Below are 27501 nucleotides of genomic sequence, written 5' to 3'. Positions count from 1 at the left end.
ATAGATGGAAATATTTTGACATAAAAAGAGATTTGTAAGATAAAAGGGAATAATGGGTGCAGAAATAGCCCAGACTTTCCATTGCGAATCTGGTACAAAGGCGTTGGGATGAACAAAACACCAAGGGACTGGGAGAGGTTCGTTGCTGTTGGAGAGGAAGTGAGGAATGAGGAAGAAATTGAACCTGAGTTATATGCAACAGAAAACTTAAGATTTATGGCTCTCAAGACACATGTGCTCTTCCAAATTACAGGAGCTTGTCTTTCCTGGCAATGATGGGCCGAGTCCACTGACAGTCATGCATTTGCCCCATTCTCTCAAACATTTTTGTCATGATCGGGCTCTCATAGGGATCAAGCTAGAGGATAATGGACTCAGATTCTATAGCCTATTTAAGGAAACCAGTGGGCTAAGAAAAATTCCATTTGTATTAACAGAATTAAGGTGGGAGTTACAAAACGGCTAGTACAGTATGGTGCATATACTTCATAACCACATGATGGCAGCTACTGAAACCCTTCGATCTCTGAGGGAAATTGCAGAAAAATTTTTTAGCATATTTTTATTGTGATAAAATATATATAACATAAAATTTGCCTTTATAACCATTATTAGATGTACAGTTCAATAGCATTAATTACATTCACAATGTTGTGCAACCATCAGCACTATTTATTTCCAAAACATTTCATTACCCCAAACAGAAACTCTGTACCCAATTAAGTAATAACTCCCCATCCCCTCCCTCCTTCATCCGTTAACCACTAATCTAATTCCTTTCTCTGTATTTGTTTATTCTAGAGATTTCATGTAAGTGGGATCATACAATATTTGTCCTTTGTGCCTGGCTTGTTTCACTTAGCATAACGTTTTTAAGGTTCAAGTATGTCGTAGCATATATTAGAATTTCACTTTTTGTGTGTGTCTGAATAATATTCCATTGTATGTATATCCCAATCCCAATGCCATCGAGTCAATTCCAACTCATAGCGACCCTATAGGCCAGAGTAGAACTGCCCCATAGAGTTTCCAAGGAGCACCTGGCGGATTTGAACTGCCAACGCTTTGGTTAGCAGCTGTAGCACTTAACCACTATGCCACCAGGGTTTCCTGTATGTATATATCTCATTTTATTCATCTATCCATCTATTGGTGAACATTTAGATTGTTTCTACCTTTTGACTGTCATGAATAGCACTGCAGTGAACATTGGTGTACAAGTAAATAGCAACTTTCTTTAATCTTTCAAAGCCAATTTGTTTACTCATAAGTTTTGCATATTTTGGAGTTGCATGTAATTTATTTCTCCTCTTACTTAAAGCAAATTATTCTTCTCCTATGAGAAAACATGACGATGAAGATAGTTCCCAAACACAATGACACTGAAACCACTGAGTTTGTCCCGCTGGGACTGACCAGTCGGCCAGAGCTGCAGCCCATACTTTTTGTGGTGTTTCTCCTGATTTACCTCATCACCCTGACAGGAAACATTGCCATGATTTTACTAATACGCTTCAGTCCTCAACTGCAACCCCCCATGTACTTTTTCCTCACCCATTTAGCCTGTGTGGGTATTTTTTACTCCACTAATGTCTCTCTCCAGATGCTTGTTAATTTCTTATCTTTAAAGAAAACCATTTCCTACACTGGGTGTCTTGCCCAGTGTTTTGTGTTTGTGACTCTGCTCCTTACTGAGTACTACATGCTCGATGCCATGGCCTATGACGGGTACATGGCAATCTGTAATCCCCTGCATTACACCAGCAGCATGTCCAGACCTGTTTGCACCTGCCTGGTCACCTTCCCCTACCTGTGGGGCTCTATGGTAGGCACAATGCAGGTAACATTGACTTCTCGCCTGTCCTTTTGTGGATCCAACACTGTCAACCATTTCTACTGTGCTGACCCACCCCTCCTAATGTTGACATGTTCTGATACTTACATCAAGCAAACTGCCTTGTTTGTGTCTGCAGGGATTAACCTCACAGGTTCTTTGCTCATCAACCTCATTTCTTACATTTTCATTTTCATCACCATTATGAGGATGCACTCCAGTGAGGGGCAGAGCAAAGCCTTCTCCACCTGTGGCTCCCACTTGACAGCTGTCACGATGTTCTACGGGTCCCTCTTCTGCATGTATCTGAGGCCGGCAAACAAGCAGTCTGTTGAGCAAGGGAAAATTGTGGCAGTATTTTGTATATTTGTGAGTCCCATGCTCAACCCTTTCATCTACAGCCTGAGGAACAAGGATGTGAAACAAGCTTTGAGAAGAGCATTTAGGAAAAACCTTGGTAAAAGGGAGAAAAGTTCCATTTCTACTGTCTCCCAATAAACAATGAGTCTCAAAAACAACCAAAACTATCCCTTCCCTTGGTTCAGCCTGAATCCAGTTGTCTGGACTATCAATATTTTTCATGTATAAATAGTTCAGGATCAATTGAAAATCTAATGGAAATTATGAATTGATGATTGATGAAAACACAAGAACAGAAAGTAGCGTCCTATTTTTAGTCTAACTTAGGAACTCATTTCTACCTGATTAATTAGCAAGTAAGTTTTTAGTTTCACTCTCTGTTGTTGTTATTAGGTGCTGTTGAGTCATTTCCAACTCACAGCAACCCTTATATACAAAGGAGTGAAACACTTCCCCGTCCTGCACCATCCTCACAATTCCTCCCATGTTTGAGCCCATTGTTGCAGCCACTGAGTCAATCCATCTATCCTAGGGTCTTCTTTTTTGCTGACCCTCTACTTTACCAAGCATGATGTCCTTCTCCCATGACTGGTCCTTCCTGTTAACATGTCCAAAGTAAATGAGATGAAGTCTCACCCCCCTTGCTTCTAAGGTGCGTTCTGGCTGTACTTTTTCCAAAATAAATTTGTTCATTCTTTTGGTAGTCCATGGTATACTCAATACTCTTCATCAACATCACAATTCAAAGGCATCAATTCTTCTTCAATTTTCCTTGTTCATCTTCCAGCTTTCGTATGTATATGAGGAGATTGAAAATACCATGGCTTTTATCAGGCGTACCAATGTCACTTTGAGGACTAAGTTGTGCCTGATCCAAGTCATGATATATTCACTCCTTCCTGACACAGTTAAGCGCTCAGCTGCTAACCGAAATGTCGGTGGTTCGAACCCAGCAGCGGTTCTTTGGAAAAAATATGTGGCAGTCTTCTTCCGTGAAGATTACAGCCCAATTCTACTCTGTCCTATAGGATTGTTGTGAGTTGGAAAAAACTGAACAGGTTCAGGCCATCAATATTAAGTATCTCTGAGCAACTCTTATCAGCAAAGTGAAGTGATTAACAATATTTTTCCTGAATAAAAAAGCTATTTACATTCATATAATGCATTATATAGCTCCCCTTTCTGAAGGCTAATTATCTTCTGTGAAGAAGCTTGTATTTCTAATTTCAAATGTTTTTTTCACTACACCTTTGGAGAATTTTTGCATCAAGTTATCTTGAATTTAAAATCATATGTGTTCTATTATTTCAACAAAGGTTTTAATATTTTATATTTTTTTGAGCAGTGATTTTTTTTTTAATTAATCAAAACAGATTCCTTTCTTAAAAGGAAACACCCATTCTGATTTAGAATTTTCCTTTCTTACAAAGATTTATGTGATTTTCTCTCCACAATATTATTAACAACTGTCATACTATTTTATATATTACCTTCCACTTCTTGTCTACGTACTTATTATTTTAACATAAATGCTACTCTAATATGCATAAAAATTTGGTTTTTGTGTTTTACAATCAAATTTTTGCATAAGCATATTCCAGATTGCTTGGCATTCCTTGAAATAACCTTTTATTTAACTGTATAGCTTAATGTTAATACAAGATATTTTAGTACATCACCTCCTTTTAATATTCAGGCAATTTTTGTTTTCCCCCCTACAGGTAAATCTTCATTAGTATAAACTAATTTTTTTAATGCTTCTGTTCAATATTGCATTAAGCTGTATCTCCACAGTTTTCCTGTTACATTTTTTTATATGGCTTTCTTCTTGAATGTTTTGATGTATAAAACCACCACCATTTTTCTTGAGAAGTGTATTTCTGAATAAAAACGAGATTTGTCTTCCAGATTAAGATACTGTAGCTAGAGGTGTTGATATTGACTAACCTGTCCTCCGACACACACTCTTAACAAGCAAATAAGCATAGATTTCTTTATCACTAAAAAATTTCAAACTGTTCAGGAACATGGTATCTTTAGGAAAAGATAATAGGAGCTTGAATTAGAAGGAATTTGGATGACCATTCAGTTCAATACAGGTTTTTAACTCCCTCTTTTTTTCTGCTTTCACATTAAGGTGCCAATAACCATAAATATTTTATTATAATTCTGTAATACAGACTATCTGGTGCTTTGCAGTTTTTTGTTTGCTTTCTTGCATATAAAAGCAAAAATTGTTTATTATGGGAAATGCATATAGAGATATAAAGAACAAGTTTTACTTTTCCTTAATGCTATTATTTTATAAAGTTGAGCATAATATATATAACTTTGTACCCTGTTCTTTTCATAAATTACTATGTAAAATATCTTGTGATCGCTTTAACTGAAAACTTCATAGACATCACTTTAATGGCTGTATAACATTCTAATAAAAAATGTCAGCTGGTATCTGCATACTTCTTTATGATCACAACCATCACACTCCTTTGTGATCATAGCCATCACATACTTACAGGGCTCTTAGGCATTTATAGCCAGCTTCAATTTTGTCTGGTAGATACCTGTGCCTCCTGGGTTATTAAATACAGGCTGTCCTCACTTTGCACAGTTGTGTGATAACTGAGAACCACGCAATGCCAGGATATATTCACAGTATGCACAGCTTTCTGTTAACACAGTAACATGCAAAGTGAGGACTGATTGCATTTTTATGTATCACTTGTTACCTTTTTCTCAGTTATAAAAATAACACTACAATGAATATCTTCACCTCAGTTTCTGACTCTGTCTTCAGCCTTTCCTCAATCTGTAATAGTTGAAGAACACCCTACAAACATTTTTAAGTTTTCTTAAAACATGTTAACTTGATATCCAAAAAACTATGCTAATGTTTTCCTTGTTACCATCAATTTACGAAAATGCCAGTCTTTTTGAACGCTCTTAAATGTCGTTACATACGAAACAGTAACCGAGTTCATGTTTTCAATCACTAATAAATATTTTGGCTTATGAATTTTAGCATTTTTGTATTTTTATTAATTTTCTATTTATAACCTTTGATATTTATATTGGTTTTGGGAGTTACAAATGATTTCTATGAACTTTTCCTATCTTAATAATTTTATCACTTTATCTTATTTGTGATAAATACCATGCCAAATTGTTGGGGCTTCTTAGTTTTAAATACTTTTATGATCAAATTTTAATGGCTTTTCCATTGTGATTTCTCCCACTGCTACTAACCTCAAGGAGATTTTCTACAGATTATTTAATGAATATATCTATTTTAATTTTCATCCAACACAGATTTTTTTCAGCTTTTGAAATGACTATCACAGTTGAGGGATATGAGTGGGAATGTCATTTATTTGGGGGGAAATTTGCTGGCAAAAGGGAATTCTAGTTAGGGATAAGATTCTATATTTAGAGATTTTGGGTGAAAAAATGTTGCAATGTGTACACTGGTATGATGCAAAAATAAACGCTTGTGTAAAAACAGATAAGTCTCCAGCATTAACATGCCAAGGTCGCTTGCCTTTCTTTCACTTATAGGCAAACAGCACCTTTCTGCCTTTCTGGAGAGCAAACTTAACCCAGCTCTAACCTTTCATTCCTAAACAATCTTCGCTATGGCCTCCATTCTATATATCTCCCCATCAGATCCCTGGAGACACTGCTATAATAATAATATTCACTTTAAAAAATATATATATATATATTCTTATACTTTTCAAATAATTCACAATGCGTATGCATTCCACGTATAACTATACTTGATTTATATATACATGTACATATAATTTCTAGATTAAAACATCATATTCATAATTCCTGGGTTAAAAATATTGAATAGCTAGAAGCCTCTGATTTACATTCCACTAAAATAAGTATGACCAGAATTCTCCTTAGAAGCAAGGATAATGAGATTACATCTCACATACTTTGGACATGTTATCAGGAAGGAACAGGCCCTGGAGAAGGATGTCACGCTTGGTAAAGTAGAGAGTCAGCAAAAAAGAGGAAGACCCTCAAAGAGATAGATTGATGCAGTGGCTACAACAGTGGGCTTAAGTATAACAACGATTGTGAGGATGGTGCAGGACCAGACAATGTTTCACTCTGTTGTACGTAGGGGCACTATGAGTTGGAACCAAGTGGATGTCACCTAACAACAACAACAAGATAAATTCGAGGAAAAAAAAGAAAAATGAATATGAAATCTCTCTTTTATCCACTGCCATGAAGTCGATTCCGACTCATAGGGACCCTATAGAAATTTCTTTAACAGACTTTAAAGCATATTTAAATCCACATAAATTATAAGAATTGGGTTTAATAAGTACAGAAACAAAAGAGATAGGCCCCAAATGCACTCACTTGGTGTATAATAAAGGTGACATTACAAAAGATTGCTTAATAGTGAGAAGAAATTACTGTAAAATATAAGACAGTTATATACAACATCAAAACATACCATAAAACTATATCCAAAATAATTCAAGGTGTGCCTATAGAATACGGTCACAAAAAAATTAATAACACAATATAGGCAGGGATGGGAGAAATACAAAACAAAACCAAAAATCAATATAATTTTTCCAAATAAGAATACAAATATTGGTCATATCAAGAATCACCAGAAATAGCTTGAAAGGTAATAATCAAATTGATGTGTACCTTTTATTTGTTAAATATATATTTAAACTCTTCAATTATGTTCAGATGAAAAGAAAATCCTTCCCTAATGATTTCCAGTTAAGACAGCAAAGTAGCAAATAATTTTAAATTGTATTTTTGAGCATTGACAAAAGTGCATTGAAATGATTACTCCCAAACATTACTAGTCAGATGCATGGTCTGTTAGAAGATTTCTGTAGAAAATTTTATTCACAGAAATATTTATCAAGAGCTTTAAGATGATCAAAGCATTTAATTAGCAGTTCCACTTCTATCAATGTATCCTAAAGGAAGAACAAAAGATATGTACAATGGGACATGAGCCAATCATAAAAATAATAGGGTACATTGATAAGATGGAATAATGGTTTTCAAGGTAAAGCAACTGGCATAAAATGCACCCCAATGCTAAGAGAAGCTCACTACTGGTAACCCCACCCCAAGTGCTGTCGAGTCGATTCTCTATTGGTGGGAAATTAAAAGTAAATATTGCTTTTATTGTTTATATCCTTCTGTATTTTTCTTATTTTTTCTACATTTGGTGTGTGTTAATCTTATTATTGAAATGAAAAACAGTTTAGTTGTGAAATAATATGCCACAATGAAAATGATATTCACCAAAAATTTGTAATCTGCATAAATATACAAGCATTATGATATCAAGAGAAAATCAGTGTTCAAACGTGCATAAGGTATATGCTTTCAATTTTATTTTATAAATTACGATAACATACGTATACATAGAAATTTATTTAGAAGAAATATAACAAAACAAAATTCAAATAGGAATTAGTCTTTGATTTAGGACATATTACTGAATAAATTTTACTTCTTCATATCTGTCTGTATCCTCTAGTTATTTGTATTGAACATGTATGCTTTTCTAATTTGGAAAATATGTTCAGAAAATGCAGTCTGAATAAAAAAAATAAATTCAACATATTTCAAAATTGCTTATTTTTGCATTGAACAGTGTCTTAGTCATCTAGTGCTGCTATAACAGGAATATCACAAGTGGATGGCTTTAACAAAGAGAAATTTATTTTCTCACAGTCTAGTACGTTACAAGTCCAAATTCAGGATGTCGGCTCCAGGGGAAGGCTTTCTCTCTGTTGGCTCTGGAGGAAGGCAGTTGTACTTAATCTTACCATGGTTGAGGAGCTTCTCAGACACAGGGACCCTGGGTCCAAAGGATGCGCTATGCTCCTGATGCTGCTTTCTTGGTGGTATGAGGTCCCCAACTCTCTTCTTGCTTCCTTTTCCTTTTATCTCTTGAGAGATGAAAGGTAGTGCAGGCCACACCCCAGGGAAACTCACTTTACCTTGGATCAGGGACTTGACCTGAGTAAGGGTGGTGTTACAATCCCACCCTAATCCTCTCACCATAAAATTACAATCACAAAATGGAGGACAAGCACACAATACTGGCCTAACCAAGTTGACATATATTTTGGGGTGGACACAATACAATCCATGACAAATGGTAAGGCAGCTCTACTTACTATGCACACAAATTATCCTGTCAACTTGAAATGTGAGAGAAAATACACATCAGTTATTGCTAGGAGAAATATCACTTGCATCATAGTCACCAGGATTTCATCTATAGCAGTAACCTCATTGGTTCATAATCTCCAATATGCCAACCAGCATTTACAGTGTGTTGATGAGTTTGATAACCACAGCAGTGCGTATTAGGAAGAGAAGAGAATTTTGAATTAAGGGACTTTTTTGTGTGTGTGTGCTACTTTGTGACTGAGTGACTTTGGGCAAGTCATTTAATCTTTCTGTGCCTAAGGCTCCAAACATAGTGAATGAAAATAATAAATCATTCATTCATTTCTGAGGATCAAAATAAGTAGCAATATAAAAATGAGCACTTAACTATAATTGTCACCTATAACTATTTTTGGAAACCCTGGTGGCATAGTGGTTAAGTGCTAAGGTTGCTAACCAAAGGGTCAGCAGTTCGAATCTGCCAGGTGCTCCTTGGAATCTCTATGGGGCAGTTCTACTCTATCCTATAGGTTTGCAATAAGTCAGAATCAACTTGACAGCACTGGGTTTGGTTTGGTTTTTATAACTATTTTTATTAATCTTAGTTTATATTCTACCCTATCTCTAAAAAGTTTCTAAGGTGGTTTTATTCAAAGACTTTTACACAAAGAAAAAAATTAAATCATAATAGAAGTAAATAAATAGAATAAAATGAGCAAAAGAGAGAGAGACTAAAAACAGATCAACTATTTGGGTTAAGAGAGTTGCCAGGACTGGATGTACACTTTGCTCCTAAAACCCATGGTAGTTCTCAAGAATAAAAAACAAAAGGAAGCCTACAGTTATTTAGGCAAAAGATAGAATATTTTACACACTGAATCTAAATATATATTTAAAGGGCTTATACATTTGAATGTCAGATCATTCTGGTTGTTAGAAATGAAAACACACCTCTTAGCTTAACAAAAAAGGGAGCATGTTAAATGAGAAGTGATGCCACACAGACTAAATGATGCTGATCTTCAAAGAGCAATTGCACCACACCAGGGGCTCAAACACCTTCAGGACCTTCTGTCACTCATTCCTAGGCTCTCTGCCTTATTGTTCTCTGCAAGTCAGCTTCTGCTTCCCCACTACCATAGCCAAAAACCAAACAAATATACAAACAAACAAATGGCTCTGAAATTAAACACTATGTTCTAGCCCCCCAGAAATTGCCCTTTCTATTTTTCAGTTACTGTTTCTGAAAAAGAATTTTGATAGGCATAGTTCGTTCAATCAACTCAGACTAAAAAAAAAAAAAGAAGGGGCCAAATGTTAAAAAACTACAAGTCATCTGGGAGACTTCCTCAAAAATAATTTGAACACTTTACAGTAAATAAGTAGCCGATTTTTCATGAATATTTCTTATAATGCTGTTAGCTAAAATTATAGAACACAATATTACAATATAAAACATTTTGGACAATTTAATAAGAATTAAATATATAGGATTCAATACACAGCCATGGTGGACTAATAATGGATGGATGCATTAATATGAATAAATTGATTCTCTTCTTCTATAGCTTACCATACTATTGTTTTCCTCAACAAAAGTTTTGAGGACTACTGGACCAGCCTAGAAAATCACGAGTCAAAGACCACTTTGTGAATGTAAGTAAACATTAGTTCTTTGCCTTTGCACAGCAAATCATTTTTATACTGTTTCATTCTTGGGTCTGCAAAAGACAAATGATAGACCTTATTAACTCTTAGTAAATCAGCCCTAAGTTATTACTACCACTCTGGCAAATTACCTGGAATGACATTGTACTACATTGATGACTGAATTGGATGCATGCTTTTGGAAACTTATAAGAGGCTGTTGACAGTCCATTTCAAAATTGGTAAGTATAACCAGTATTATAGTTTTTCAAGTTTCTTCATGATATTTTTTCTCAAGATGCCCATGACCTGGGTTTGGGAAAAACCTCCATAAATTTTAAACATATACCTGATGCATACATTTAAAATTCTCCAAGTAAATCCAATGATTAGTCAGCTTTAGAGCCAATGTTCTCTAGCACACATTGTAGTAGACATTATTTCATCTTTTTTTTTTTTCTTTAAGAGTAAAACTAGTCATCCTGTCTCAAACTTCACTATGGGGCAATGGATCATACAGTTCAGAGATGGTAGATTTCCAGTAATTCCATAAGAGTAAGTTAGTTGCAAAAGGTACCCCCAAGAAAGAAAAGGCATTATCACATAGAATTACTGAATACAAACCAATTCATTTTCAGAGAATCTCTGCCATAGAAAACATTTTTAGTTTAAATACTAAAGATTTTAGGAAGCAAATCTGTCTTAAAGGTGTTGATTTTGAAGAGAAATTAGCCAAAGTGATCACTGAGAGTTCATGATGATAAACAATTAATGACCATACAGTAGTAGATATATCATTTGATGGGATTTATTATGTTATCACAAGTACTTAGTGATTAGAAAAGAACAGACTCCTAAGCTGCAATTTTTTGGAAGATACTTCCCTGATCACTTGCTGCATGGCGTGAATCACATCCTTGTTCCTTAGGCTATAGATCAATGGGTTCAGCATTGGGCTCAAAAAAGCATAAAAGACTGCAATTATTTTGGACTCTTCTACAGACTTCTCAGATGGAGGCCTTAAGTACATGCAGAAGAGGGTTCCATAAAATATGGAGACTGTTGCCAGGTGGGAACCACAAGTAGAGAAGGCTTTGTGCCTGCCTTCAGCAGAATGCATTATCAAGATGGCCACAAAAATGAAAAGGTAGGACAAAAGAATGATGAAGAGAGAGCTGGAGAGAGTAAACCCAGCAACAATAAACATTGCCATCTTTTTGACATAGGTGTCAGAGCAAGCCAGCAGTATAAGAGGAGGATCCGCACAATAAAAATGGTTGATTTCAAGGGAGCCACAGAAAGATAAGTGAAAAGTCAAAACTGCCTGAGAGAGTCCATTAAGGAAGCCATAAGTATAAGGGACTGTGACTAGACAGATACAAACGTTCTTGGACATCCTGGTAGTGTAATGGAGAGGACTACAAATGGCAACATAGCGATCCAGTGCCATTGAAGCAAGGATGTAAAACTCAATGATCACCAGGGTAATGAAGAGAAGACACTGTGTGAAGCATCCAGCATAGGAGATGGTCTTTTGGTCTGAGAGGAAGTTGTATAGCATATTGGGAGTAATACTGGAAGAATAGCAAATGTCTACAAAAGAGAGGTGGCCAAGGAAGAAATACATGGGAGTTTGGAGATGCGAATTGGTCCTAGTCAGAAAAATCATGCACAGATTTCCCACGAGTGTGACTAGGTAGATCACCAGAAATACCCCAAACAGGATCTTCTCCAACAGTGGGCTGTCTGTGAGTCCCAACAGAATGAATGTGGTCACTGCAGTGCAGTTTGGGGAGGACATTTTCTCATGTTTACAACATAGAAGCATCCTAGAATATAAAGGTTTCCATCTGGTTCTGATTCTGCACTTATTCCATTTATTTTATCATTCACTTATTTATTCTTTCATCCATGGGGCAATCATACTTATATTATGCTTATCATTTTCAACAAATACATAAGAATGTCTACATAAACAACTTGCAGAAACTATTTGACACCAACTAACGACAAATAATCTGTGTTATCTGTTCTTTGCCTCTCTTTCTCCCTCTACCTCAAATTCTCTTTCTCTGCCTCTCTGTCTCTCTCTGTCTCTGTCTCTCTCTCACACACACACAACCAATTGCAAGTGTATTTATACTCACACATTTATATCTGTGTTCTAGGGAAGACTCTGTATTTGGCACTTTTTCCAACTTCATTAGTTAAAAAAAAAATGCTGAAGGGAATGAAAGTCCAATATGAAGCAGCAGATCACATCAATCATCCAATGAAATGTATCAACAAAGGAAGGAAGCTGAGTCTCTCTGGTCCCCCCAGTTCTGACGCACTACTGTTTCAGATACAAGATAGAAGATTAATGTTCATTGCAACATTATCCCTTAAAATCCATGGTCATCTGGTAAATTTCTTTTATAAATCATTGAATTGGTTAAATTTATCTCTCTACATATACCTAAGAAGGCATAGGCTTAAGAATTCTCTTCTCTGTTTTATAAATTAAGCCACCCATTTATCTTTTACACTGCAAAGCTTGATTTCTTATCTTCTGGAATTTTAGTGAACAAATATTCAACCCTTGTAAACCACTTATTGTGGTAGAAGAAACAGATATTGAACAAATAGATAATAACTTATAATGTACGTCATGTAGAAGTAAGAACAGTGATGCAGAAATGAACGTTGGAAAAAATATAATAAGGCATGCTTTCATAGAGCCATTCTGAGAAGAACTTCTAAGAAGATGGAATATTAACAGTAAATAAACCATGTAAGAATCTGGAGAAAAGTGTGGATTTTTTTTTGGTTCTTATTTATTGTGCCACTAACACATTCTTGAAAATGTTTGTTTAGGGAAGCACAAGCCAAAACCAAACCAAACCTTTTACCGTCCAGTCGATTCCGACTTATAGCGACCCTATAGGAAGGGCAGCACAAGTAATGTTTAAATGTGGTCTTGGTTTTCCAGATCTGGCCAACTTCTTTTCATTCTTTGTGAAAATAAGGTATGTCTGTAATAACTACTCTTAAAGAATTGCACCCAAGGCCTTGTTTGTTTGGTTCTCACATATACATCAGAACAGTTTGAATATAATAATTGATTTTAATATGAAATAAAATATTACTAATAATTGAACAGAAAAGTCAAGTGAAATGAAGAAAATAATACTTTTCCAAGTGGATGGAATACTAATCGTCATGCAAAAGAACAAGATGCTTTTTTTTAGTGTAAAAATGTAGAAATGACCTACCTGTAAAGGCAATTGATCATATTCTGTCAGAACAGGTTGGGAAGATTTATACAGCATTTCTAAGGAATATTCCCTAAGGCATTTTAAACATATTTCTAAACAAGCAATTAAAATACTCTTTGTTCCTCAAGGGCATAACCTTCATTTGATGATTTCTGGGATTAGATACTCATTGGAGGCCAAAATCCCTATCTAAACATGTGTGTACCATGCTTGGTAAATGAGTGAGTGAGACCTTGAGCACAGAGAGTATAATTAACCACCACTTTAAATGAGATGGAGCTTGGTTGCTAACCAAAATGTGGACAGTTCTAATCCAGCACCCACTCCTCGGAAACCCTATGAGACAGTTCTACTCTGTCCTATATGGTCACTATGAGCCAGAATCCACTCCAGGACAATGGATTTGTTTGTTGTTTGTTTGTTGTGGTTTTGATTTCAATAAGATATAAGAAGGAAACTACAAGTAGATAAGTTTTGTATTTTTAGGATAGTAAAAATGAAAGAATTCCCATCTCAAATATTCAATTTTCTCTGGAAACCCTGACATGAAGTCATCTAAAGAGAGTGAGGGGTAGGGCTGTGAAGTCAGTGAGAGATTTGAGGTGAAGACAAGTTTGAAATGGTCAGTGTGGAGAGCAGGAGAGTGGCACATCTGTCAGAAGGAAGTAGAGGTAGTGGTCAGTGCTGAGGGTAATTCTCAGAATGGGCATTATGGATTTATCCTGGAAACAATAGTTAATTTCATCAACATGCTAAGAATCAAAGCCAAGATTGATAACTAGCATCATTCATTAAATGTATGATTTCCAAAATTGAGAATTTTGAAGGAGGGTTGAAAGGAAAGAATATTTGAATATTGTTTGGCCCTCTATTTGTTGGAGAATAAAGAAAGCTAGATATGCTTTCGCTGGTCTGTATATTCCAGTATATAGATAGTTCCTGATTAACACAAATAAGAGAATCAAAATGTAGTCTGAGTAAGACAGCAGAAAACACAAAACCCACTGCTCTCGAGTCAATTTCAACTCCTAGTGACCCTATAGGACAGGGTAGAACTGCCTCATAGTGTTTCCAAGGCTATAAATCTTTAGGGAAGCAGACTGCCACGTCTTTCTCCCCCAGAGCAGCTGATGAGTTCCGAGAGTGTAGCCTTTTGGTTAGCGGCCTAGTGCTTTAACCACTGCGCCACCAGGGCTCCTTTGAGACAGAAAAGGTGTCCTTAATTTTGAAAGACCTCCAAATGATGGGATACACTGAGTAATCAGTCAAAGGAATAAAGCTGTATATCAGTATCAAAATGTAGATTGTCACCAAGTCATGACATTTAAGCATTAGCATATCATTTTTCTCAAATTGAGATGGAAAGATCTTTCTTAATTTCAGTCTTTCTATTTTATTCTGATTTCTTGCACAAATAAAAACAATAAAAAGTTAAAATATCAAATATCACTGCTTAAGTGATTCTAAGGAATGAAAGTTCCTTGTAGGATTATAGAGTTGGTATCCTTCATTGTCTGACTCCTTAATGCGGAAAACCCTAGTTTTGTGTAAAAATAAATACTTAAAGATTTGACTGTAAGCAGGATGGTTACCCTCAGTTTGAAGACGCTTTGTCCTGAAACATTTATTTATTAATGTATTTCTTGATATACATTCATATACAACAGTCCTAAAAAATCATCAGACTTACAAACTGACTTTTCCAAAAGAACAAGGACTGGCTCAGTAGTACTTGAATGGAAGGCAAAAAAAATAATTCCTTAGCTCTTTCAGATCTGGAGTGACAGGGTGTCCATACTTTTCAGTACGAGATCACATTATCAGACATCTACATGGAAGAAGGCGATCTTCATTTATGTTGCCATGTATAAGGTTAGAGGGCACAGGCTTCACCTGGCATATAATACTAACTCAAAGAGGAGTTTTATGCATTCTGTATTATTTTGGATTGATGCAGTGGCTACATAACAGCTGTTGTAAGAATGGTGCAGAACTGAGCAGTGTTTCATTCTGTTGTACGTAGGGCTTCTATGAATCGGAACCGACTCAATGACACCTAACAATAGAACCATCTTATCTCTGGTAATTAGTTGTCAGAAATTTATGGTAAAATTGTATTTGAAGATGTTGAATTCCTTCAACAATGTCAATTTGCTTTGCTGTCATAATCAGTTGATGTATACCAGCTAGAAGGGTATCTGATGACTTGAGCTATACTAGGGTCACAATGGTCAGAGTACTGGTTATATCCTTACTGGCCCTATAGATTTTTTACTTGTGTTTTATGATTATTCAATTGCTCTTTTCTTTTTTAATTTAAAGTTGTAACAATTCCAACATTGTACTAGAAGTTCTATCCTGTATAGTAAAGTTATACCAATTATTAAGGAAAAAAATAAAAGTGTTATTCACAGATGACATGATAGTTTACACAGTATATCATTTGAAAATATATACAAAAAAAGAAATTAAGATTATATTTGGGAAGGTCACACAATTACAAGTTCAACACACAAAAATTATTTATATAACTACATAAAAGCAATATCATAAGATTGGAAAATAAATTTAAAAGTATAATTTACAATAACATCAAAAACATAATCTACTTACAAATCAATATGGTATAAAAATGTGCAAAAGCTAGATACTGAAGTCACGAAACCCAGTAGAGACATATTAAAGAACATGTAAATAATAGAGACACATGCCAGCTCATAGTGACCCTATAAGACAGAGTAGAACTGCCCTACAGGCTTTTCAAGGAGGAGTTGGTGGATCCAAACTGCGGACATTTGGGTTAGCAGCCGAATGCTTAACCACTGAGCAACCAGGGTTCTGTCAAGATGTCAATTCTTCCTAAATTGGTTTATAGTTTCAATGCCATTGCATAAAAATTTTCAGTAGTATTTTTTCATTGTTTTACAAATTGTCGCTCTTGCTCTAAGATATATATACAGACAGACAGACAAAAACCAGGACTTCCTTCTGAGTCACCTCTGGGAAATTAAGGTGGTATTAATATAACATAAATTAATGAAAGAGAACATGCTCTATCTTATCTCTAAAGAGTTTCTGAGGCAGATTTCATCCAAAGACTTGCACGATGAAAAGTTAAATAATACATGGAAGCAAACAAACAGAATTTTTAAAAAGAGAGAGACTGCAAATCGGTCAACTATTTGGGTTCAAGAGTTTCCAAAACCGGATGTAAATGTGGCTCCTAAAAGCCATGGTGGTTCTCAGGAGCAGAAAAGAAAAGGAAGCATTCAGTTATTTAGGTAATACGTTTAGGTAAAAAACAGAGTGTTTTTTTTAACAGATTCTAAACACTTTTTTCAAATGGGATTTAAATTTGATGGCAAAACAATCTGGTTGGTAGAAATGGAAACACAACTCTTTGGCTAAGAAAAAGGGAAACTCAATGTACGATAAGGGAACTCCCACAGACTGACTGATGCTGGTCCTCAAAAAGGAAGTGCCACCAGGAGCTCTATGAGCATCAGGACCCTCTGCCAGGCATTTCTAGCCTTCTGTGTTTCATTGTTGTCTCTCTGCAGAGCAGCTTCTTTTGCTGTGTTACAACCATGGCCAAAACACAAATATGCAAATCTTCAAATGGCTCTGAAATTTAAATATTATATTCTATTAACCCAGAAATTACTCTATTTTTCAATTGCTATTTCTGAAAGAGGATTTTCATAGGCACAGCCTTGGTCAATCAACTGAGATTAAAAATGGAGCCTAATTTTTTTTACAAAAACTGTGGGTCACCTGAGAGACTTTTCTGATAAACAATTTAAACATGTGACAGTAAAAATACAGTAGTTTGGTACTATGAACATTTTTTTATAGTTGTGACAGTTAAAATCAGACTAAAAAATAGTAAAATAGAATATATTTAAGATAATAAGGGTTACATAAGTAAACGGTTCATGATGCACTTATTTAGTTGACTAATAATGTATGGAATAATACGGATGTATTACATATTTCTTTATATAAACTTTCTTATTACCACTTTTCTCAATAGAAGTTTTGAGAATTACGGGACCTGCCTTATCTAGAAAACTATGCTTTATGAACCAAATAAACATTGAATCTTCACATCCAGAGAGATACATACACACCTATTAGATTTTATAACTTCTTCAAGCATTCTTGGTTCTGTAGAAGCCATTTGGTAGACCCTATCGACTCTTTGTAAGTTAGCCCGAAGTCAGACCTACTACACTAAAAAAAAAATACCACGAATGCCATTATACTACATTGATGATTGAATTGTACCTATACTCTTGGAAACTTACAAGAAGTTGAAGTTGAGGATAATAATCAGTATTATGGTGTTTCTCAAGTTTTTCTATAAGGTGGTTTCTCAAGACATCTATGACATGGGTTTGGGGAAAACCCACAGAAAGTTTAAACCTCTGAATGACACATGTATTTAAAAATTTCAAAAGTGATCACAGTGATTAGTTAGGATCCAGAGTCAAGATTCTATACTACACATTGTAATAGAAATTATTTCATAATCTTTTATTAAAGAAGTACAAAACTAGCCACCCTATTCTGAACCTCTCTATGGCTCTGTGAACTGTATTATTCAGAGGAGATAAATTTCTAGTGTTCTCATCAAGGTCAGTTAGTAATGAAATTTGTCCCCAGGTAAGTAACCAAGTCGATTATTATGCTGAATTTTTGGATCCCAACCAACTTGATTCCAGAAGATATCTGCCAAAGAAAATATCCTTAGTCTAAATATTAAAATTTCTATAAAGACACTCTGTCCTGAAGGTGTTAATTTTGAGAAGAAACTAGCTAAAGTGATCACTGACAGTTCATGATGATAAATTATGATCACTGAATAGTAGGTATATCTTTTGATAGGAGTCATTGTGTTATCCAAGGAATTTAATGACTGTAAATGAACAGACTCTTAAACTGCAATTTTATGAAAGAGATTTCCCCTGATCACTTGCTGCATGGCATGAATCACATCCTTGTTCCTTAGGCTATAGATCAATGGGTTCAGCATTGGGCTCAAAAAAGTATAAAAGACTGCAATTATTTTGGACTCCTCTATGGACTTCTCAGACGGGGGCCTTAAGTACATGCAGAAGAGGGTTCCATAAAATATTGTGACCGTTGCCAGGTGGGAAGCACAAGTAGAGAAGGCTTTGTGCCTGCCTTCAGCAGAATGCATCCTCAAGATGGCCACAAAAATGAAAAGGTAGGACAGAAGAATGACGAAGAGAGAGCTGAAGAGAGTAAAGCCAGCAATTATAAACATTGCCATCTTTTTGGCATAGATGTCAAAGCAAGCCAGCATTATGAGAGGAGGATCTGCACAATAAAAATGATTGATTTCAAGGGAGCCACAGAAAGATAAGTGAAAAGTCAAAACTGCCTGAGAGAGTCCATTTAGGAAGCCATAAACATAAGGGACTGTGACTAGAGATATACAAACGTTCTTGGACATTCTGGTAGTGTAATGGAGAGGACTACAAATGGCAACATAGCGATCCAATGCCATTGAAGCAAGGATGTAAAGCTCAGTGATCACCAGGGTAATGAAGAGAAGACACTGTGTGAAGCATCCAGCATAGGAGATGGTCTTTCGGTCTGAGAGGAAGTTGTACAGCATATTGGGGGTAATATTAGAGGAGTAGCAAATGTCTACAAAAGAGAGGTGGCCAAGGAAGAAATACATGGGAGTCTGGAGACAGGAATTGGTCCTGATCAGCAAGATCATGCACAGGTTCACCATGAGTGTGACTAGGTAGATCACCAGAAACACCCCAAACAGGATCTTCTGCAATATGGGGTTGTCTGTGAGTCCTACAAGAATGAATTCGGTCACTGTAGTACAGTTTGGGGAGAACATTTTCTCATCTTTTGCAACCTGAAAGTGTAAGGAATGAGAGGGTTTCCATCTGATCCTAATTCTGCACTTATTACAACCACATTATCATTCACTCATTGATCCATTCTTTCATGGTCAACTTCTCTTCATTTTTCAACAATCATAACAGAATATCTACATGAACTATTTTCACCCTGTATCCCTGTGTTATCTATCTCACTGCCTCTTTCGACATGTACCTCAAGTATTCTCTCTCTCTCATATACACACCAAATATTTGTGTGCATACACATATATACCTGTCTTTATGAGGAACTCTGCATTTGGTATTTCCTTTCAAACATCATGAGGAAAAGAAAATTGCCAAAGAGGGATAAAAATCAGATATGAAAAGCAGTTGATCATTTGCATCATTGAAATGAACAAATGAAGGAAGTTGTATCTCTCTTGAATTCCTCCGGGTCTGATATCCTAGTATTTTCTGTACAAAATAGAAGGTAAATATTCAGTACAGCATTTTCACTTGAAACCCATATATCTCCAGCCTCATTTCATTTAAGGATGTTGTATTGGTGATATTTATCTCTTGATACAGGATTAAGAAAGTACAAAATCAAGAATTGTCCTCTCTTCATTGTAAATTCAGCCCTTCACACTGCAAAGCTTGATTTTTTTTTTTTTCTTTTTGTTTTAGGTTCTGGAGTAACAGCAGTACACAAATTAACAAATCCCCCACCTTAGTGCAGCATACAGTACAGTAGAGGAGGCAGATATTAAACAAATAAACAAATGTATGTATAACCTAATAGCAGGTAGAAGCAAGCAGTGTGAAGAAAAATGAAGGTGGGTAAAAGCGCAATGAGGAATGACATAAGGTAGCTATTCAGAAAATGTGAAATTTGAACAATAAGCTGTTCAAGAATCTGAGAAGATTATTCATTATTTTGGTTCCCATCTTTTTTGTGCACTAACTTGCTCATGGAAATGTTCAAGGAAGCACAGATAATGTTCAAATGTGTTCCTAGCATCCATATCTATCCATTCTCACTCTTTCTATGTTCTTCATAAAAAATAAGATGTGGCTGTAATAATTACTCTTCAAGAATTGCGCTTTCAGGTCATTGTTTATTTACATACATCAGAACAACTCTGCATAAAATAACTAAAAGTAACTTTTATTAATACATGAATAGAAAATAAATAATTATTTATAATAATAATGAAAATAATATTTCTCTTCCCCATTGGTGGAACACTGATCACCATGCATAAGAAGAACATATATTTTTAGTGGATGAATGTAGAAAATAACCTACCTGCAAAGGTGACTTACCACATTTTGTCAGAAAAAAAGGGAAGATTTATAATACATCTCTTCAGTGTTGTCCCTAAAGCATTTATTTTTTAATAATTCAAAATAACCAATTAAAATACCCTCTGTTCCTCAAGGGCATGACCATAATTTGATATTTTGAAGAGCTAGATTCTCCTTAGAGGCCAAAATCTCTACCTAACATATGTGTACCTTGCTTGGTACCAGAATATGTGAGATTCTTCTTTTTTTTTTTTTTTTTTAATTGTGCTTTAAGTGAAAGTTTACAAATCAAGGCAGTCTCTCAAAGAAAAACTTATACACACCTTGTTATGTTCTCCTAGCTGCTGTACCCCTAACGAGACAACACACTCGTCCTCTTCACCCTGTATTCCCTGTGTCTATTCACCCAGCTCCTGTCCCCCTCTACCTTCTCATCTTCCCTCCAGACAAGAGCTGCCAACATAGCCTCATGAATCTACTTGTGCCAAGAAGCTCAATCTAATACATGAGATTCTTAATGCAGATAAATTAGCCACCACTTTCAATAAGACAGAAGAAGGAAAATATGGGTAGAGAAGTTTTATGTTTTTAGTATAGAAGAGTTGAGGGAATTCCCATCAGAAGACTTCAGTTTTCTGTTTTATTTCCTATAAACACCAAGGTGAGCTCATCTAATGAGACTGAGCAGTAGAAAATTAGGGCTGGCGAGAGATTCGAGGAGATAAGAGACTGAAAATAGTGTAGGGAACAGAAGGACTTTTTTTGAGGATGAACATTATAAATTTAGGAGCCCTGGTGGCACAGTGATTAAGCTTTTGGCTGCTAACCAAAAGGTAAGCAGTTTGAATTCACCAGTCGCTCCTTGGAAACCCTATGGGGCAGTTCTGCTTTGTCATACAGAGTTGGCTATGTGTCAATATCCACTCTACGGCAATGGGTTTATTATAGATATATACTAGAACCAATTTGCCCTACTGAGTTACCATCATCAACATGCCAGGGTAAAGCCAGATCTGAGAACCAAGATTATTCATGAAATTGATGATTTAGGAGGAAGACTGAAAGTAGAATTAAAAAAAAAAAAAAAAAACTTCTGAATATTGTTGGAGTTACATGTATTACAGAATTAAAAAACTAGAGATGCTTTCCACTGGTCTGTCTCTTCCATTACACTGATCTTTCAGGTCAATAAAATTAAATGAAATAAAGTGTAGCCTAACCAAACACTCATATGTAACTACCACATACATTCTAACTGGCTTCTGCCTTCTAGTTTATTAAAAGATATTAGAATAAATGGGTAGTCTGAACCTTAGTCAGGTAAAAAGTAGAGAATTGAACAATGCTAACAGTTGGACTCATGACCATTTCATTGTGTGGAAGGTAATCTAATACTATTTGTTTCAATAGAATATTGACTAGCATTGCAATCAAGTGTGCTGATAATACTGGACATATTTATATTTTTCTATCAGCTGAATTCTATACACATAATTGGCAGTGCTGCAAATAAGTTTGAAAAGGGGAACTCATAAATTATATCATATGTGATAGCGTCTAATCTATCATCTAACCTACGTATTAATAAAGTTAATACTAGTGATGACATTTTTATTAAGGTCACAACAGTGTAAAGATTTGCAGTCTATCTATGAGTTTGTAAATGGGAAGAGAAGTGGGCAGACAAGGAACTGAATTTTCCTATGTAAATGTACAATGAACTGAAGTAGCTATTGGAGAGTAAGATCTCTTCTTGTAATGTCTGACCACATCGTCAACACACAACATATACACATGCGTACATGCAGATGCACATATACACATACACACACACACAATGGACGTTCGAGCCATGTCAGGCAATAACAGTCTTTCCTAAAAAAAAGAAGCAGCTTTTTCCTACAATGCAATCATTCTGGAGAGAGAGAGAGAGACCTGGTGGCATCAAGTCCTAATCTCAGACCTAAATTGGTTTGAATTCAATTTTGTCCTTCTGATGAAAAATCCTTGAATATGTTGAAATCACATTTATTTTGTTTATAATGAAAGATATTAGATAATAAAATATCATGTTTGTTAATCTGTTTAGTTTCCAAAAAAGAGAACAGTTGCTTTAAAAATAAAACATTATCTGACAGATCACACAATCATCTGAGAACTTTTTTCCATTTCTAAGATTAACTTTTTGAAATTGTCCTTGTTGAACACTTTCAGCTCCAGCTACTGCAGCAGCAATTTCTCTTTCATCACACTTTGTCTTTGGTTGGTATTATTCTTTCTTGATTTTAGAACATGTATTGATCAACTACTGTAAAGTCATATGAATATAAAGTTCTTTCCAAGGAACTCTCATTCTATGTGGGGAAACCTTACACTGTATTGTGGTAATTTGTTTCTGTGACTAAGAGCTTGTTTGGGGTTGTAATATCTACAGAGTCACAGTAGTGGGAGTGTGTAACTGCCTGTTTTAGGAAGAGTGAGAGAAGGTCTGGGGAATCTTAGAGGAGATAGCACGTGTATTGTGTTTTGAAGGATGAGGGCTTCGCAAGAAAAAGAATGATGAGATGGACCAAAATCACTGGATAAGCAATAAAGGAGGGTGAGAAAATTATGTTTTTAATATGCAATGTCTGAAAAATAGAATGAAGGAAGACAGTATTACAAAATTTAGGTTCATCCAAAACCATAGGCTGTAACTGAAAGCAAAATTATTCCTTAAAGCATTAAAGTGGCTATTTTTCTATTTGGACTACAATCAGTTTTCATTTACAAGGATACATACAAGAATCACAATTAGTTTATTTTATCCAATACCAATCAGGTCAAAACAGTATAGGTTCACATGTCAGTGGTCACCATCTGTAAATAAAATCAAGTCCTTTGGGGGAGATAGCTCTGCCATGAAAACACCAGTCCTATCAACTCAAGGCCCAATCAAATTGCAGATAGTAAAATACATACACATGTTTATGAAGACATTTGGGAAATGATATTCATCTTCTCTAGTGCTTCAAGCTTACACAGGTTAACATGCAAATGCCAGACAACGTGAAACTTTATCTCCAGAAATCATGAAAAATACTTTTTCTAAACCCCAGAACACTCCATTCTATATGCCTTTGATTTTCTTTCTCTATTTCCCTCTTAGATTTAGGCAATAGTTTGTTCACATTATTCCCTAAGCAGTCTAGATTACTTTCCCAGGTTAGAAGCACTTAACTTCAGCACCCCATCAAGATTTAGTTTTGAAATTTGTCTCTGGTTCACTAGGGACAAAAGGCAGCCTTGCAACCGAGTCGCAGTACTCTTGTTACATTCTGACTCAGCTTGCTCCTTATCACCTCCCCTCTAACAGGTCTACCACCATCCAGTCAAGATGCCATGCTATCAGACAGGGAAGAAGATTGAAATCAGTCCTTTGTTCACTCAGTCTCTCTCGCTCTCTCTCCCATCTATTTCTATACTGGGATTTATAACTATGAACAGGGAAATGATATATGATATTTGGTTATTTTCTGAAGTTTAGGTACTCTGGAATGAGTGAAATTTGTAAGAGTGACCATATTCCCCAGCATATCTGGGACATTTGGTCCAGCTCCATTACCAGAATAAAGCTTCATGACAGAATAAAGGTTTGAGCCAGGGTCGATGGAGGTGGGTTTGATTATCTCTAAGTTCCATTTTTAAATCTAGAATCCCAGTTTTATGATTCTAAAAACACATGTAAAAAGAGTTTGTTTTAAACACTTTACCGAAGGAAGATTTGACCTCTTTGTTTCTCAGACTATAGATGAGAGGATTTAACATGGGGATGATCACTGTATAAAACACAGACACCACTTTGTCTTGGTCCATTGAGTAGCTGGAGCTGGGGTGCAGATACATGAAGAGGATTGTCCCAAAGAAGATGGTGACTGCTATCAAATGGGAAGCACAGGTGGAGAAGGCTTTGCACCTTCCCTCAGCAGACTGGATCCTCAAGATGGCCACCAGGATGTAGAGATAAGAAATGAGGATAGTCAGGAGGCAACTCAGTTCATTAAAACTGGCAAAAGCAAAAATGACAACCTCGTTGATGTGTGTGTCAGAACAAGAGAGTTGAAGGAGTGGCAGAATGTCACAGAAAAAGTGGTTGATGGCATTTGAGCCACAGAAAGACAGCTGGAAGGTGAAGCCAGTATGAATGGAAGCATTTATAAAGCCTGCAAGATACGTAAATAACACCAATAGGATGTTGAGATGCGGGGACATGGTGACTGTGTAAAGTAGAGGCTCGCAAATGGCCACATAACGGTCATAGGCCATCACAGCCAACAGGAAGCCCTCAATGCCAGCAAAGGAACCAAAAAAGAAGAATTGAGTGGCACATCCATTAAATGAAATGACTGGGTTCTCCACCCAGACGTTCACCAGCATATTAGGGGCAATGACAGAAGAGTAGCAGAAATCAACAAGGGACAAGTTACTGAGGAAGAAATACATTGGAGTGTGGAAACGAGAGTCAGTTTTGATTAACAGGATCATGCCGAGATTTCCAAGAACAGTGGTCACATAGATAAGTAGGAACACCACAAAAAGAAGACATTGTAGCTCTGGATGATCCCTGAATCCCAGGAGAACAAATTCAGTCACGGTTGTATGGTTGGTCATACTTTTTTCTCAGATTGGAGGGTTCTTTTGCTGGGATAAGAAAGAAATCAAGAAAACAAATAGTGCAAAAATACCAGGAAAATCAAGTAGTTCATTTCCTGCCTTAAACAAGGATACTTTTAAGATCACATCTATGATGTTCTGAGGACATGAGTATTAAACATATTTGTTTTCTTATTGAAGAGGAAAAGAGTCCCTAAGTACACTCCATAGTCGTAGTTTACTGTGTTTAAATAGGATTATATGCATACATACCTGTGTGGGGGTGGGGGTTCTAACACCTGTGTTCCTGCTGCCTTTCTCTCCTCATCTTAGCCTGAATGATATAATTTGATTTCAAAAATAACTCTTCCACTTTATTGTTTAAAATTCCTCATTGTCAACTTTTTTTAAGTCACCCCCTTTAAAAAGAACTTTGATAATCTGACCTTTATTTGTTCATATTCCACCCTACCTCCCAACTTTCCTCTCTTCTTCTCCCCTCCCCTACTCTACCTTCACCTCCACACTCCTCATCTTATCCTCTTTTCTTCACTCTTTTTCTCTTCCTTCCTTCCCTTTTTTCCCTTTCCTTCTGTTTCCCTGTCTCTCCATTCTTCTCACTTTCCCCTCCCTTCCCTTCTTTACTCTCTCTTCTCTCCTCCCATCCCCACTTCTTTCTCTCCCTTCTCCTTCTTTCCTTCTTCCTCCTCTTTCTTTTTCTTTTTCTCCTTCTTCTTCTCTCTGTCTCCATGCTCCAGCAATCCAAATATTCTGAATCATTTTATAATTGTGTGACTAGATCATTTCCATTGACATAACAGCATGCTGTTATTTTTTCCAGTTTACATGTATATATATATCCATTGCCACTGAGTCATGACCCTATAGGACAGAATAGAACTGCCTCATAGAGTTTCCAAGGAGCAGCTGGTGGATTTGAACTGCCAATATTTTTGGTCAGCAGCCATAGTTCATTGTAGCTCTTAACTACTGCACCATTGGGGCTTCATATATATATAGATATAGAAATAGAAATAGAGATACTCTTGATTATACTGTCTTTAATACCTATTATACTATCCTATTATACCATTCCTTCACACTTCCCTTGGCAATAAAATGTATCAAAACAGTGGAATATACTTGGTGTATCCAAGTCTGTTTTTCCTGTTTTCTTTTAAGCCCACTTCAACCACGCTACCACTACTATCACTCCAGGGGGAAATTGCTTGTTATGGATTGAACTGTGTCCCTAAAAAATGTGTGTCAACTTGGATAGGCCATGATTGCCACTATTGTGTGATTGTCCACCACCTTGTCATCTGATGTGATTTTCCTGTGTTGTAAATCCTACCTCTGTGATGTGAAGGAGGCAAGGTTAGAGGCAGTTACGTTAGTGAGACAGCACTCGGTCTACAAGGTTACATTGTACTTACGTCAACCTCTTTTGAAATACAAAGGAGAGAAACAAGCAGAGAGACAGGGGGGTCTGATGCTACCAAGAATGAAGAACCAGGAAGGAAGCATGTCCTTTGGATTTGGGGTCCCCATCCTAAGAAGCTCCTAGACCAGAGGAAGATTGATGACAAAGACCTTCCCCCCAGAGGAGAGAGAAAAAGTCTTCCTTGGAGCTGGCACCCTGAATTCAGACTTCTAGCTCCCTAGACTGTGAGAGAGTAAATTTCTCTTTGTTAAAGTCATCTGCCTGTGGTATTTCTGTTATAGCAGCACTGGATAACCAAGACACTTGTGGTATTTCTGTAATAGCATCACAAGATAATCAAGACACTGCCCTCGTCAAAGTATCACTGATTTTTATGTTGCTAAATTCAGTGGTCAATTCTCAGTCTTCATCTTTCTTGACCTACGAATAGCATTTGGCAGAGTGGATTGCTTACTCCTCACTGAAAAGCTTTCATCTTTTAGTTTTCAGGACACTGGACTCTGAGTTTTCCTCCTACCACATGGGTTGGACCTTCTCAGCCTTCTTTGCCAGTTGTTCCTTTTCTCCTTGATTCTTAATGTTGGAGTATCTCAGAGCGCAGTCCTTGACCTCCTTGTCTTTTCTATTCACATATTTTACCTGAGTGCTCTTACTCAGTCTCACGGTTTTAAACACCACCTCTATACTTATAACTCCTGAATTTGTATCTCCAGTCCTAACCTTTTTCCCAAACATTATATCTATAGTTCAACTGCCTACTCACGTATCCGTGTGAATATTAAGTAGCAACTCAACATGACCAAAACTGAACTCCTCATGCATCCCCCAAATTTACTACACCCACAGCATCCTCCAGCTCAAGTCGATAACTCTCTACTTTCATTTGCTCAGATGAAATTAATTAAACAAATAAATATTAAACTGTTCTTTTTCACTTTTTCATACACACCATACCCAGTACATCAGAAAGTT

The 27501-nt window shown here is 36.2% G+C and overlaps 4 protein-coding genes across 4 annotated transcripts; 1 reads left to right on the top strand and 3 right to left on the bottom strand.

Annotated features, from left to right (window-relative positions):
• Positions 1 to 1348: 1348 nt before the first annotated feature.
• Positions 1349 to 2406, top strand: LOC135232060 (olfactory receptor 5M5-like). The gene has a single exon (XM_064289345.1). It carries the CDS (start codon positions 1349 to 1351, stop codon positions 2330 to 2332), a length of 984 nt encoding a protein of 327 aa, XP_064145415.1. The 3' UTR covers positions 2333 to 2406.
• Positions 2407 to 10847: 8441 nt separating this feature from the next.
• On the bottom strand, positions 10848 to 12103 carry LOC135232059 (olfactory receptor 5M10-like). The gene has a single exon (XM_064289344.1). The coding sequence runs from the start codon at positions 11844 to 11846 to the stop codon at positions 10848 to 10850; it is 999 nt and encodes a 332-aa protein (XP_064145414.1). The 5' UTR covers positions 11847 to 12103.
• Positions 12104 to 16570: 4467 nt separating this feature from the next.
• Positions 16571 to 21528, bottom strand: LOC111749054 (olfactory receptor 5M10). The gene has a single exon (XM_064288073.1). It carries the CDS (start codon positions 19157 to 19159, stop codon positions 18212 to 18214), a length of 948 nt encoding a protein of 315 aa, XP_064144143.1. The 5' UTR covers positions 19160 to 21528; the 3' UTR covers positions 16571 to 18211.
• Positions 21529 to 24106: 2578 nt separating this feature from the next.
• Positions 24107 to 25846, bottom strand: LOC100665570 (olfactory receptor 5AP2-like). Its single transcript, XM_010602307.3, has one exon. It carries the CDS (start codon positions 25101 to 25103, stop codon positions 24165 to 24167), a length of 939 nt encoding a protein of 312 aa, XP_010600609.3. The 5' UTR covers positions 25104 to 25846; the 3' UTR covers positions 24107 to 24164.
• Positions 25847 to 27501: the final 1655 nt, after the last annotated feature.

This window comes from Loxodonta africana, chromosome 7 (genome assembly GCF_030014295.1).
Source record: "Loxodonta africana isolate mLoxAfr1 chromosome 7, mLoxAfr1.hap2, whole genome shotgun sequence".
Lineage (NCBI taxonomy): Eukaryota > Metazoa > Chordata > Mammalia > Proboscidea > Elephantidae > Loxodonta > Loxodonta africana.
Note: the sequence above shows the minus strand (reverse complement) of the source record. Positions and strands in the feature narration are given on the sequence as shown.